General features: G+C 54.0%; 1 protein-coding gene across 2 annotated transcripts; it reads right to left on the bottom strand.

Moving 5' to 3' along the window:
• Positions 1–570: 570 nt before the first annotated feature.
• On the bottom strand, positions 571–11,455 carry TMEM61 (transmembrane protein 61). 2 transcript variants are annotated; one of them, XM_036835051.1, is made up of 4 exons: positions 10,892–11,455; positions 8,784–8,849; positions 5,971–6,320; positions 571–1,003 (listed from the first exon to the last, which is right to left on the bottom strand). In XM_036835051.1, exons 3-4 carry the CDS (start codon positions 6,261–6,263, stop codon positions 727–729), a joined length of 570 nt encoding a protein of 189 aa, XP_036690946.1. In that variant the 5' UTR covers positions 6,264–6,320; positions 8,784–8,849; positions 10,892–11,455; the 3' UTR covers positions 571–726. The 2 variants fall into 2 exon arrangements, with proteins under 2 accessions (XP_036690946.1, XP_036690936.1); XM_036835041.1 differs by lacking the exon at positions 8,784–8,849.
• Between the last annotated feature and the right edge of the window lie 2,176 nt (positions 11,456–13,631).

The following is a 13,631-nucleotide window of genomic DNA, read 5'->3' as shown; positions in this document are numbered from 1 at the left end:
GGAGGGGGTTACCTTTACTAACAAAATCTAACAATCACTTCATACTTGAGACACCAGCCTCTGCGCTAAGAAGTCTGCATTTATTGTTTGACGCATTAGCACTGAGCCTGCACGGTCAGTGTGATCTCATAATGTCAGCTGTTATCATCTCATTTAATCCTCGAAACTCAGCTCTCTAAGGTAGGGGCTGTTGCCTTTGTAATTCCCAATTCCCATTTTACAGATGAGGAAACTGATGCAGAGAGAGGTAAAGTCACTTGTCCAAGGTCACTCACCAGCTGGTACCTGGTGGAACCCAGGCACAGGTGGTCTGAATTCAGAGTCCATGTTCTTTTGGTTATATACTCAGTGTGTTCCCTTGGGCCAGTCCTGGCTCTGCCTCTGGGCCCCAATTTTCTCATCAGCACAAGAACATTTCCCAGCTGACAGCCAGCACTAACTGCCAGCCACGTGAGTGTGCTATCTTGGGCGTGCCGGCCCAGCTGGGCCCCGAAGACTACAGCCCCACCAATGTCACGTGGGGCAGAAGAACCACCCAGCTGGGCCCAGGTGACCCACAGAATCATGAGAGATAATGAAATGGATTTATTTCAAGCCATTTGTTACACGGCAATAGAAAAATAAAACAGCATTCAGCAACAAACATTTGTTGAGTGCCTGCTGTGTACCAGGCACTGTACTAGACACTAGAAGAAGCCCATCATTTGTTTCTGGCTTCCAGGCCTGCTAGAAGCCTTTAACTTCCTCCCCTGCAATCTGAACCGGGCCTGGGCGGGAGCATGCAGCCCCAGGTGTTGTCTCTCCAGAGAAGCCACCGTCAGCGAGGACAAGGCTCTCGTAGCTGGGCGGAGGCAAGGGGGGCTGGGCCCCAAGCAGGGCATTCCCCGAGGCACTGCGCTCCGGGTCTTCCTCCACGGGGTATGCAGGTGGTGTCAGGGGTCCCTCAGCCAGTCGGCAGTGCACGGCCTCCTCGTAAGTGGGGATGGCAACCACCTCTGGGGTCCTACAGGGACAGAAGAGAGGCTGTGAGCAGGGGGTTGGGCAAAACCCTACTGCACGCCAGGAAGAGAGCGAGCAAGGCTGTAGGCTCCCCAGGGCCCCATAGACACAGCTGAAGCTTGACATCAGCCGGCCCCTGCCAACCTCAGCTCCCCCGACTCCACCCTCCCTGTGCTATAGTTAGTTCTCCATACAGTTAGTTCCCCACATGGGCTCACCACACCCTCTGTCTCCTCAGTTCTCTCTGCAGGGAAAGTCCTTCCCACCTCCCTCACCCCTCCCCTGCTGGTCAATCCCCACTTGTCCTTTGAGTCTCCTCTGGGGAGCTCTCCTGACCTCCCCTAGCAAAGCTCCCACTCCCTTCTCTGCGTCCCCCCAGTGCTCTCCCTTCTGTCACTGCCTTGACCCCAGCTGGTTGTCCCCTAGGGCAGGGACTGACTTTGGGTGTCCAGGGATTGATGCTTGGGGATGTTTGTTGAAAGACTGAGTGATGATCGATGGGGAGAAAGACTTCCAGCTTACTGTAATCATCTCCCTTACACAATTTGGAGTTGTGAATGCTCAGGGCAGGATGCGAGACCTCAATTCCCCTGCCCATCTGGATGCTTGAGGCCCTGATATGGTAAGTCCACCAAGTGATCACCTCTGCTTGCATACCTCCAGAGACGGAGAGCTCACTATCTACCCAGTCAACCCTATCTATCTCTAAAGAGCTTGGCTTTCCTGTGACTTTCCCCCACCTCCCCAACGTGAACCACCCTGGAGGGACTTGAGGTAGAGACCAGGTCACTTGCATCCCAGCCACACCAATGCTAATGGGAATGAGGCTGGCCCTCGGTCCTCCCAGGGCCCTGGGGGGTCACCTCTGGGAAGTCAGGTCTCCTTCCCCTCCCGGGACCTTGGGGGTGGGAGGGTCACTGATCCTCTGTCTGGACTGCTTCTGCTTTGGGAAGATACTGCCAGATACGGAGGTTGAATAGGTGACCTTGGAGGTCCCCTCCCACCCCAAGTGGCTCGAGGGCTGGCTAGGAGTCGGCACTGGCTGGTTCTCCTCCCTGCTCAGCCACATTCTCGGTGGGAGATCATGGGTCAGTAACCCTATTAACCTAGGCCCCAGTTTCGCCATCTGTAAATGGGGACAATAAGGGCATCTACCTCACAGGACCGTGTGAAGATTAAATGAGGTAATACAGGGACACTTAACACATGCTCCATAAATGGGAGCTGGTAACAAAATCTCAAAGGTCTTCATGAGGCAGGGGTGTGGGTAACAAAAGTTATCACAGATCTCCTGCTGGCAGGTGCCACACAGGCTCAGAGAGGCTGTCACTTGCCCAAGACCATCAGTTTGGAGCCAGCAGCAAATTAGTTCAATCCATACCATCCTGTCTAGACAGGGGAAGGCCGATGGCAGGAGGCTGGCCAGAGGACAGACAGGTGGTGGAGGGGTCTTCGCTCCAGTGGTGATGGAGCAGCTGTGCCAGGAATTTGCTGCCCTTCAGGTGAGCACCCATCACCCCCGTGGACATGGCCCTTCTATGGGCAACGTATCTTCTCAGCCCACGCCCACCACAGCCCTAAGAGCAGCCCACTGGGACCACGTGACCAAGGTCATGGAGCAGGCTGTGTGCCAGTCTGATGGAGGGCACCAGCCAAGAGCCCAAGCTGGGCTCCCCTTCCAGTGCTTTTGCAAACTTCTCTCACAGACCCTCCTCCTCCGGAGCCCAGGAGCCCTGCAGCTGAGAAATCAGATAAGGGGTCTCACCCGCCTCTGAATCCCAGCGTCCTTTGAGGTGAGGGCAGGCAAAGAATATTGCTCCTGGAGGCAGGCAAACTAGGTTCAATTGCTGTGTGACCTAGGCTATGTTCACAGCCTCTCTGAGCCTCTTTCTCCTCATCTATAAAATGAGGATAACAATTCCCATTTTGTAGACTCAGGGAGAGGGAAAAATGGAAAATGCTTTGACAACGCTCAGGAAAATATGGGTGATTAGGCTTCCAGAACCCCACATCTCCTTCCCTGCTCACCTCCCAGCCATGCCCCTGCTGCTCCCTACTTCTCCAAGCCCCAGAGACATGACGCAGGTTTTGGGTATGCCTGGGGCCGCTCCAGCAGGCAACAGCTGGCAGGGCAGGGCACAGCTGCCAGGTGAGGTCAGACCACAGCAGGAAGTTTGCTTAGAGGGCAGAGGTGCAGTAGCCCTCATGCCACCTCACCTAGCCAGCTGGGCCCACCCAGCCCCAGCTTGCCAGAGTCATGGTCCAGAAGGCTGGAAACTTGGGGAACATGAAGTTCAGGGTGACCATATTGCACACTTCAGGGACAGGCCCATTTGTGGTGTATTCTGGATGTGGCCCCCTGCAGCTGTGTGGGGCGGGCTGGCCGCTGTGGTCCCCATGCACAGGAAGCTCCACCGAGGCTGGGGCTCACCCCACTCTCTGGAGCCTGGTGGGGACGTGAGATCTGAGCCTGGCACCAGCTCCTCCACTATTCAGCTGAGTCAAGCAAACACGGTAGGGAAAGGGGGCAGGGACCAGGGATGAAACACCATATGCCCAGCACTCAAGCTCTCTAATCTTATTTCACATTCATGACAAGCCTGGGCGTAGCAGCCCTCAGCCATTGCACAGGTGAGTGGAGGCCGCACTTCAACGAAGCGGCAAAGCCCCAGCTCTGTCTGCTTGCAAAACCCAAGCCAACTCCACCCATCACACCTCCCCCAACCCTGACCCCTAATCTCTCCACACCTCAGCTTTCTCATCTGCAAAATGGATCTAATCCTTACACTGCCTCATAAGCAGTGAGGCTCAAATCAGGAGGCATGAGAGTACATCATAAAATGAAAGCGCAGGAAGAACAGCAAACTTTGCAGTGAATACACCTCCCCATCTATCATCTCATCTGAGCCTAACAGCAATCCTAGGGAAAATTCCAGGATTGACAGGGGAAGAACTAGACATGGCACAGAGAGTCTAAGTAACAGGCTCAAGAATACAGAGCTTAGAAAAGAAAGAGCAGACTCTGAAAGCCTTGTGTCTGACTAGACCCACGCTTTTTCTGCTGTACTCACTGAGGCGTGGGGTGGGGGGGTCCCAGCAGGCCTCCCATCCAGGCACCTCATTTAGGGCTCACACTTAAGATGGGAGCCCCTGAGAGGAGGGGTTTTGTCTGTTTCATCCACTGCTGCATTGTCAGCGCCCTGCGTAGTTAGGTACTCAGTAAATGTTGGTGAAATGCAGGAAGGAATAAGTAGATGAATAAATGAGGAAACTGAGGCCCCAAGAGAGAAATGGACCTGCCCAAGTCATCAGCCTAGAAGGCCTTTGTCTCTAACCTAGAGTTACCTGCAGAGAGCAAGGTCCCTGGGGGCAGGGACAGCTGAGTGGCCTCCCCATGGGGCCCAGATGCTGGGCTCTCAGCAGGAGGGCCAGGGTGGCTCAGCCCCAGGGACAAGAAAGAGCCATTAGCAGAAGCAGCCTCTCCAACATCCAGCCACCCCAGCTCTGAATCTAAGACCTGGTCTTTGAACCTGATGGGCCATGAGCACCCCACAGCCTCCTGGGTAGGTTCCCCCCTGGCCTGGCTGGGAATGAAAGCCAAGCGGCCCCACCTGACAGATGCAGCTGTGTCCCGGACCCTGTTGGGTCAACACGGCTGTGTCTACAGACAACACTTACCTTCTGTGCTCAGGCCAGGCTGGGCAGGGAGGGACAGGCTCCAGTCCAGAGCACCCCGAGGCCTGGTCTGGTTCCAACTGACCATTAACTGACTGTGTGACCAGGTAGGTCACGGGTCTCTCTGAGACCCAGGTTTCTCCTCTGAGAAGTGAAGAGTCCCCAGGGCCCTGCCCTTCCCTCTAATAGTCAAATTAAGGCCTGACCATTGGACTAAGGGGCCTCTGTTGAATACTTTATTGTCTGTGACCTCAAGGAGTCACAGGCCAGTAGCAGGGACTAATCTGTTACTTTCTTTAACTCAGAATGCATTTTTCCCTCTAACTAAGGGAAGAAGGGTGTCCAGGTCCGAGGCCAGTTCCCAAATATCTGGCTTAGCCCTTAGTACATGCAAATCCAGTGCTTACAGAGTGGTGTGGGGGAATACACACTTCACAGCCAGCAGGCTCTGCTACTTTCTAGCTGTACAACCCTCACCCTTCTTTTTCTGTAAAGGACAACAGTAATTCTTACCTTGCAGGTAGGTTAGACTGGAGAAGATGTATGCAGGCACCTGATATGCCAGCCCAGCTGATACTTGGTGAATGAGTAAGTACATAAGAGCATGTAAAATACATGCATTCTCAACAGGGCAAACAGGGCTGGACTCTTGCTGATATTGTGTTTACGTATAAAGCACAAATATACATACAGACCAAGTATGTAGTATATCTGTGGTATTAACATTTCATGGGGGAGGATGAAGAAAAAAATGCCTAAAAACTCTCCTTAGAGGGAATGATAATGAAAAAAAAGATGAGAAATATTGTCCGAATGCAAGGTTTTGTCTCCATTCCCCACCTCACCCCTGGGCCTTTGTACATGATCTTCTGCTTGCCTAAAACGCTTCTCTCCACCTTATCTACTTGAGGAAAAGTTGACATTTGTTGTGCACCTACTGTGCGCCAGGCTCTGGGCTGAGTTCTTCATATACATCATCTCATTTAAGTACTATACAGGCATTTGCTACTATTGTATGCTGAGCTCTGCTGCCACCTCCTCCTAGAAGCCTTCCTGGATTTCTCCATGTCCCCACAGAACCATGTCTGTCCTCTTTCACAGCTTTAACTACTCTGATTTGTCAAAGTCTGCCTCTGTCGAGGGACTTTAAACTCTTCCAGGAGTGCTGATCAGCCTCCAAGACCCCAGGGCATAGGTAAGGCCTGGTCCAGAGGAGAAACCCCATGAAAGTTTGCTGAGCAAATGCATGATGATATGACAGTGCCCCACCTGTGGCCTCCACCCAGCCCTGCTGACCTGCAGCTCTCCTTCTCCAAGGGCTCCACAGTGAGGTAGTACAGGTCTCTGGAGAAGCGATATGGGTCCCATCGAGGCGGCCCCTTGGTGCTGGCCTTGACAGACCACAGCAGGCTGAGGAACAGCAGCAGGCCACCTGCACCGCAGCAGAAGAAGCTGACCGACCTGAGCAGGGGACCGGGGGCCTCAGGCTCAGGGCGTCCTGTGGGCAGAGCCGGCTGGCTGGGCTGGGCACCTGCATCTTCTTCACTCCACCAGGCGAAGCAGAGTGTCCCGGCCACCAGAACCACCATGCCGCTGACCGTCACGCAGTAGCACAGGGTGGAGGCCACACGGCCCCTGTCACACGTCTGGACACCGAGAAGGAGAGAGAAGAGGAAACGGGCCCCGTGAGAGGCCTGCTGGGTACCAGAGACTGGATTTGAGTCCTCCTTGGCCTGAGGTCACTGTGCAACCTCAGAGGGGTCATTTGACTTCTCTGTGCCTTAGTTTCCTCATCTGTGATATGGAGATGATGCTCCCAACTTTGCAGGGTTGTTTTGAAGGCCACAAGTAATGTGTCTCAAGTTCCTAGCACCACACCTGGCACCCGGTAGGGGCTCAGTAAGTGTGGCTGGGTTCACTCCAGGACTACCCCCGGACTCAGAGGCCTCATCAGCCTGGTGTGTATGAGACTCTCCACTGCAGGCTGGGAGGGAGAAGAGTGAACGCTGTGGGGTCCGCCAGGCCTGCCAGGAGAGAGGCTTGCTGGTTTCGCGTTGCCTCCCTTCACCCTGGTCACAGTCTCGAAAGGTCAATGCTCTTATCTCCATTTGACAGAGGAAGACATTGAAACTGGGGGTGGGTAAAGGAGCTAGTGGGAAAGGGGCACTGAGAAGCCTGAAGTTGAAATTCACGACACAAAGCAAAACTTTGTGCAAAAAGATGTTCACCGGGGCCTTAGTTTTAATGGTTGTAATTTGGAAAGAGCCTAAATGTCCAACTATAGGGAAAGGGTGAGTAAACCATGGCATAAACTCTAGATGGAATATTCATGACTCATTTTTTAAAAAGCTCAACACAAATGTTTAACAACGGGGGAAATGCTTATGATATCTGACATTTGTCAACTTAGGTTGCCAAATTATGTGCACAGTGTTATCTCAATGAGGTAAAGACAAAATGCCCAGGGAAAAAAAAATAACTGGGAGGAACCCTGGCTCCAGATTATACAGACAGGAAGGGGCTGTCCCCAAAGCCAACCTCTAGGCTGCTGTACATACTGTTCCCTCTGCCTGGTAACTTGCTCGTATCTCCCCTCCCAGCTCAGCTCGGCCCTCACCTGAGAAGCCTTCGCTGGGGACACTTTAAACTTGGAGTCCCCTGGGCCTTCTTGGACCAAGCTTTTATCCTGTCTGTTTGGTTTCTCCTTTGCTGATTGTCCTCACCAGACAGCAAGCTTCCTGGGGACAGGGTCTGTATAGGCCCTGTTCACTGCTATATCCCCCAGTGCCTAGCACATAGTAGCTGCTCTATGAACATTTGTTGAAGAAATTCTCCTAAATGAGAAACAGCGTTGCTGAGTAAACCTTGTTGTGTGAAAAGCCCCTCTCGCAGTTGGGAGGGGCTGGGAGAGGGGAGGGAACACAAGATTCCAGCTGCTACAGCACCCAGCCTCGGAGCCTGGTTTTACTCCCCACGTTACAGCTCACCAGCCATGTCCTGGGGTAAGCCTCTCAACTGCTCCGGGCCTGTCTCCTCATCCGTACAAAGGGCAGGCTCTCTAGCAGGCTGCTAGCAGAACCTACAGAGGCCCCCTCTCCTCTTCCAAAAGTTGAGCCAGTGAAGGAGGGGGCTGGGGAGCTCACAGACCTTAGGAAGACTTCAATCGTCAGCCTTACAAATGGGGACTTGCCCAGCCTAATGTGGTGCATCAAATGGTGCCCTGCTGTGCAGCCATTCAAAGGCACACTCCTCCGGGAGCTGAGGAGCATGGCAGTTCAAGATCTAGTAGGTGAGACTTTAGATTTCAAAAGGGCATGTTCCCAGATGTGTTTAAAAACATGTGTGTGGGGCTTCCCTGGTGGCGCAGTGGTTGAGAATCTGCCTGCCAATGCAGGGGACACGGGTTCGAGCCCTGCTCTGGGAAGATCCCACATGTCGCGGAGCAACTAGGCCCGTGAGCCACAACTACTGAGCCTGCGCGTCTGGAGCCTGTGCTCCGCAACAAGAGAGGCCGCGATAGTGAGAGGCCCGCGCACCGCGATGAAGAGTGGCCCCCGCTTGCCGCAACTAGAGAAAGCCCTTGCACAGAAACGAAGACCCAACACAGCCATAAATAAATAAATAAATAAATAAAATTAAAAAAAAAAAAAAAAAAAAACATGTGTGTGGGGCTTCCCTGGTGGCGCAGTGGTTGAGAATCCGCCTGCCAATGCAGGGGACACGGGTTCGAGCCCTGGTCCGGGAAGATCCCACATGCCGCGGAGCAACTAAGCCCGTGCGCCACAACTACTGAGCCCACACACCACAACTACTGAAGCCTGTGCACCTAGAGCCCGTGCTCCACAACAAGAGAAGCCACCACAATGAGAAGCCCGCTCGCCGCAACTAGAGAAAGCCTGTGTGCATCAATGAAGACGCAACGCAGCCAAAAATAAAATAAATAAAATAAATAAATTTTAAAAACAAACAAACAAACAAAAAAAGTGTGTGTGTATGCATGTGAGAGAGAAAGAGAGAATGTATACATGTAATGCTCGAGGAGTGGACCCCAATCTTTCTGAGCCTCCAGGCCACCAGAAGCATATAGAAAAATGCCACTTGTAAATTACCTTCAATTCTCTTCCTGTGAATTTGTCTATGGGGCAAGGTCTCCTGTCTCCAGCTCAAGGCATTTTCTGGGGGAGAGAAAAAGAACCTGACTACACTCTTTCCAAAGTCAGACAGCGAGGAGAGGCTGTCAGAAGGAAAAGCTGGAGAAATCAGCTTGGGGGGGAAGAAAAAACACAGCAAATCAATAACGGTAACCCTTTGCCTGTATATTATGGCACTTGACAGTTCTGCTTCATACCTGGAATCTCATCTGACTCACCACAACTGAGGTGGGTGGTCAGGGCAGGGAAAGAAATTCCTGTTTTGCAAATGAGGAGACTGAGCCCAGAAAGGTGAGGGACTTTGCCCAAAGCCGTATACAGCTGTGTGTCTCAACCCTTGCAGAACTCACTCCTGAGTAAGGTAACTTACGATACTTTGAAATTTCTATAAAAGCAATAGTTCCTCATTGTGGAGAAAAGGAGAAAACCACAGAAGAGAATAAAAATGCAAAATACAAATCATCATTAATGCTGCCCCACAGAGATGAGCATGATCTGCAAGTGAATGCTTCCTTTCCAGTCCTCCCTTGGCCTGCATAGCTGATGATGGCAGCAGCAGATGTGTACTGGGCATTTACAGGCGCTGGGAACCACATCAAGCACTTTACAGGTATCCGCCATCTTAATTCTACAACAGCGTTATGTCCTGAGGACACTGGAGCTGCGAGGGTGACAGCTTGTCCAAGGTCAGTGCCAAATTTGAACCAGGTCTAGTCTGACTCAAATCCCTGTGTGTGCACAGCTAGATCCATCTGTATTTTTCAGTATATCAAGTTGAGACCGTGCCCTGAATAGAGGCATTTGTAAATCTTCAGCTCAGGCAGATCCCACTTTCTAAAATGCTCTGCCCTCCTTCCTGATTCAGATGCTCCCAGACCTCAGACAAGCCCCTGGAATTCCCCTTGGCATGTTCTCACTGGATGTTGTGTCATCTCCTTCTGTGTGAGTCTCCCTCCCTCCATGTGGATCCACCATGGGCAGGCAGAGCACACGATGACCCACCGCCCCCGGGAGATGGAAGGTGTCAACGTCCGCTGGATGAAGGACAGCCTGTTCTGTTTTGAGGTGGTTTTCATTATTTTTACAGATCGGGGCTCTGATGGCTTATGGGAAAGGTGTCCTGCCCTAGATTCCCCTGGCCCATTTCAGAGACGTGGTCTTCAGGCAGTTTACTCACCCTTCACAGTAGTGTACCCTGGACCCTGATGGGGGAGGAAGAAAGGGCTCCCTGCCCTGGAGGGCATAACCCCAGCCCTGGGCAGGGAGGAAAATTCTCTAATCCCAGAGAGGTCCCACTCCCAATCTGGCACTCAGTCAGGCTGCCAGGCTGGCCCCCTCCTTCCAGCTCCCTCATATCCCCCCCACCCATGCACCCAAACTCCTGGGGTCCTCTACACCTGCTGCTCCTGGGGAGCCCTCTGTCCCCATTCAGGGCCCTCATTTCACACCCCCCGTCAAGACCCATGCCAAATACACCTCCTCCCAGAAGCCTTTCTGCTGCTGCCACCCCACCTCCCACCAGCCAGAGTTATCACTGCCTCTGACTATAGCCACTCTGTTAGCTCTGTGACCTTGATCAGGCGGCCCAACATCTCTGAGCTCAAATTCCTGCCTCCCAGGGGGGAGCAAGTTGTGAAGATGAGATGGCAAGATGGCAAACAGTGACACAGCTTGACAGAGAGGATGGACCCTGGCTCTGACACTGGGTAAGTTACCTAGATTCTCCATGCCTCAGTTCCCTCCTTTGTAAAATGGGCACAAATAATATCGTACTATCCCTGCTACCAACAGGGGAACTTTAGGTGCCAGTTTTCTATAAAGAACTAAACCATCTGAACAAGAAGTGTTCCAAACCATCTTCGTGTAACCCCGGGTAAACTGAGGCTCTGAGCGCCATGGTCCAAGGCCACCCAACAAGTCAGAACACAGTTAGGAGGAGACTTGGGTGTCCAGACTCTGCTCACCAAGCCACTGAGGTCAAGGTGAAGGGAAGGGGTCCGGGGGGGTTGGATTAGGAGGAGCCGAGATGCTCCCAAGGGCGGGGAGAGAAGGAAGCTTATACCCACCTTGCGCGCAGCCATCGCGCTGCAGGGTCAGGCGTGGTCCCGGAGCGGGGAGCCTGGCGAGCCGAGCGGAGGTGAAGGCATGATGGCTGTTGCGCCCGTGGGCAGAGCGAACCTGGGAAGGGCGGTCTCTCCGGTCTGCAGGGGGCGCCCGGCGTTAGGGGCGGCCCGGCGACCGTTCCCCAGCCCAGCTCTCCGAGCCCGCAGAAGCGCTACGGTCCGGCTCCGGGTCTGGTCCAGGGCGTCTCGTCCGCCGCCGTCCGTCCCGTCCGATCGTCGCCCCGACCCGGTGGGAGCGGTGCCGAGCCCGCTTCACCGCGCAGGGGCTCGGCCACCGGGCGGGGGCGCCGAGGGGCGCGTGGAGTCCGGCTTCGCTGTCGACTCCGGTGATGATCACCCCCTGGCTCCCGCCCACGCTTCGGGCTTGGCCGACTGCGGCCGGGACCCTGGGCTCGGGCTCAGGGCGCGGCCTGCCCCACCTCTCCTTGGATCTGCGTCCTCTCGGGCCGCAGGGCCTGCGGAGACTCCAGGATGGCGCGGCTCCAGGTGCCGCGCCCGACCTTAAAGCGACAGCGCGACCTGGGCTGGCGGAGGTCGGGGTTTCCCAGCGCGGGGGGAGCTCTTAACCGGAACCTCCCTGGAACTGTCGGGAACCCGCAGTCCTTGGGGCCATCCCGCCCCCACTACTCCACGGGGGCGGGCTTGGGAACCGGACACGAACTCCTCTGAGAGCCATCAGCGCTCAGTCTGAGAGGGCTGTGAAGCCCAGGCCTCCTCACTCCCATTTTACAGGAAGGGAAACTGAGGCCCAAGGAGGGAAAGTTACTTGACTGTTTACCGCATACTCCTTGACAACTGGCTTTTTCTTCTCACAGCAGCCAATCTGACAGCAAGCCCTCCGGGGCCCTGCAGGCCCTCACATCCCCAGGAGGAAGGCATTCTCCGAAATAACAGAAGGCATTTAAGTGCTTCCCCAGCCTCGAAACGAGCCGAAGTCACTGACCCAGGCAGTGAGAGGCCAGGAGAGGGGGGCTTGAGAGCAGGGCCTCCCACCTCCTGTGTGACCTTAACCTCTCTGAACCTACTCCCTCCTGTGTCAAAGGAGGGCTGAGGACCCCAACTCACAGGTCTTCAGGGATTGAATGAGTTAAGCTGAGCAGGTTAATAGAGCTCAGCCCTTTCACAAGTGCAGGCAGGAGGCAGATTTTACGGACAGGTGATTTAGGAGCCTGGAGAAGGGTCAGCGTGTGTGCTTGTGTGAAGTCTTCTCTGCGAGGGCACCTGTTGTAGAAGGTAGGAACGGGGTGGCAGCATCCAGGCTGAAGGGGCAGCATGGGCAAAGGCTGGGCAAAGTCACAGGCAGGTGAAACCTCGACAATTTCAGGTGGGTCAAAGGGAGGTGGTTCCGGACCAGCTGGGGTCTGGGTTTTGTTTATGTTTCTTCCTGCTGCTCCAACAAGCCAGGGGACTGGGCGGATTCCCCTCAGCCATGGCCAAGGATTCGCCACTGAGCCGGTGGCGACCAACTCCCCTCCCAGCCCAGGGACACGGGAGGTCAGAGCAGCCTGTCCAGTGGAGATCTGAAGCTCAGAGAGGGGAAACCACTGTCTCAGAGTCACAGAGCAGGTCAGCGGCAGGGCCCAGGCCCCCAATTTTTAAATTAAAAATTTTTTAAATTTAAATTTAATTTAATTTAAATTTAATTAATTTAAATTTAATTTAATTTAAATTTAAATTTTTTTTTCCTTGTCTCTGAGGAAATATGCCACCTGAGAGTTTTAGCATTCTCTAAGCACCGACTCCTCTGACCGGTGAGGTCCTTTTACATGTTATCTCATTTCATCTTCACTGTGTGTGTGATCTATGTAAGCGTTCCCATTTTACAGACAGAAAACTGAGGCTCAGAGAGGGGCAAAGGCCTGTGCAAGTCTAAAGAACTCACAAATGGCTGAGCTGAGATAGGGATCAGGTAGACCTCAAACCAGGACCTCCTTCATCTTTGCTCTGCTTAATCTGGAGGTGGGGACAAGCAGCCTTCTCGGTGCCCTTGTGGGCCTGCTCAGGGGGGATATGAGTGAGCATCTGGAGGCCGTGAAGCTGTCAGCTCCACCCATTTCTCCAGGGGCAGGCATCCATGCCGGTGTGGGCCCCTCGCTGATCCAGACTCTCCTTCCCCAGGGTCACAGGTCACAGGCTGATAAGGTTGAGATCAGGGCTTGGGCATACACCTGACCCTGCTGGAACCCGAGTCCCCTGGCCCAGGCTGGACACTCACGCCCAGGAGGTGGTGGCCTGGTTGTAACTTCTGTCCTGACTCAGCCACTTCCAGCCCGGAAGATTCTGGCCACGTCCTTCTCTTTAAGCTGCTGTTTCCTTATCTATAAAATGGAGACAATGGTACCTCCTTCCCAGCGTAGCTATGAGGGCCTAATAGTTTAGTAAGACCTTATCCACGAGAAGCTGGCCTGGGTACGCTCTCGCATTACACGATGGTTCAGTTTGTGAATCTCCCCTAGTTGATGGGGACCACCCTGAGGGCAGGGACCAGATGTGACTTGGTGCAGGGCCCAGCCAGACCCAGCAGGGCCAGGACCAGAGGAGACTGGGACTGGGTGTTGATTCGAACCTGAGGATCTGGTCCAGTTCTTCTGGCTCCATCTTCCTCTTCCCCACTTTTGGGGGCTCTGGTCCCAGCCCCCGAAGTCTGCCATGATGCCCAGGCACGGTGGGGACCATGCAGGCT

Source organism: Balaenoptera musculus, chromosome 1 (assembly GCF_009873245.2).
Source record: "Balaenoptera musculus isolate JJ_BM4_2016_0621 chromosome 1, mBalMus1.pri.v3, whole genome shotgun sequence".
Taxonomy (NCBI): Eukaryota; Metazoa; Chordata; class Mammalia; order Artiodactyla; family Balaenopteridae; genus Balaenoptera; species Balaenoptera musculus.
This window is presented reverse-complemented; position numbering and strand designations above follow the sequence as displayed.

What these genes read in the sequence shown, in the direction of transcription:
- TMEM61 (XM_036835041.1), bottom strand. An exon ending in TTGGAGAAGGAGAGCTGCAG is followed by an intron (nt 1,004 to 5,970) that starts GTCAGCAGGGCT and finishes CTGTCCCTGTAG; the next exon opens with GACCCCAGAGGTGGTTGCCA.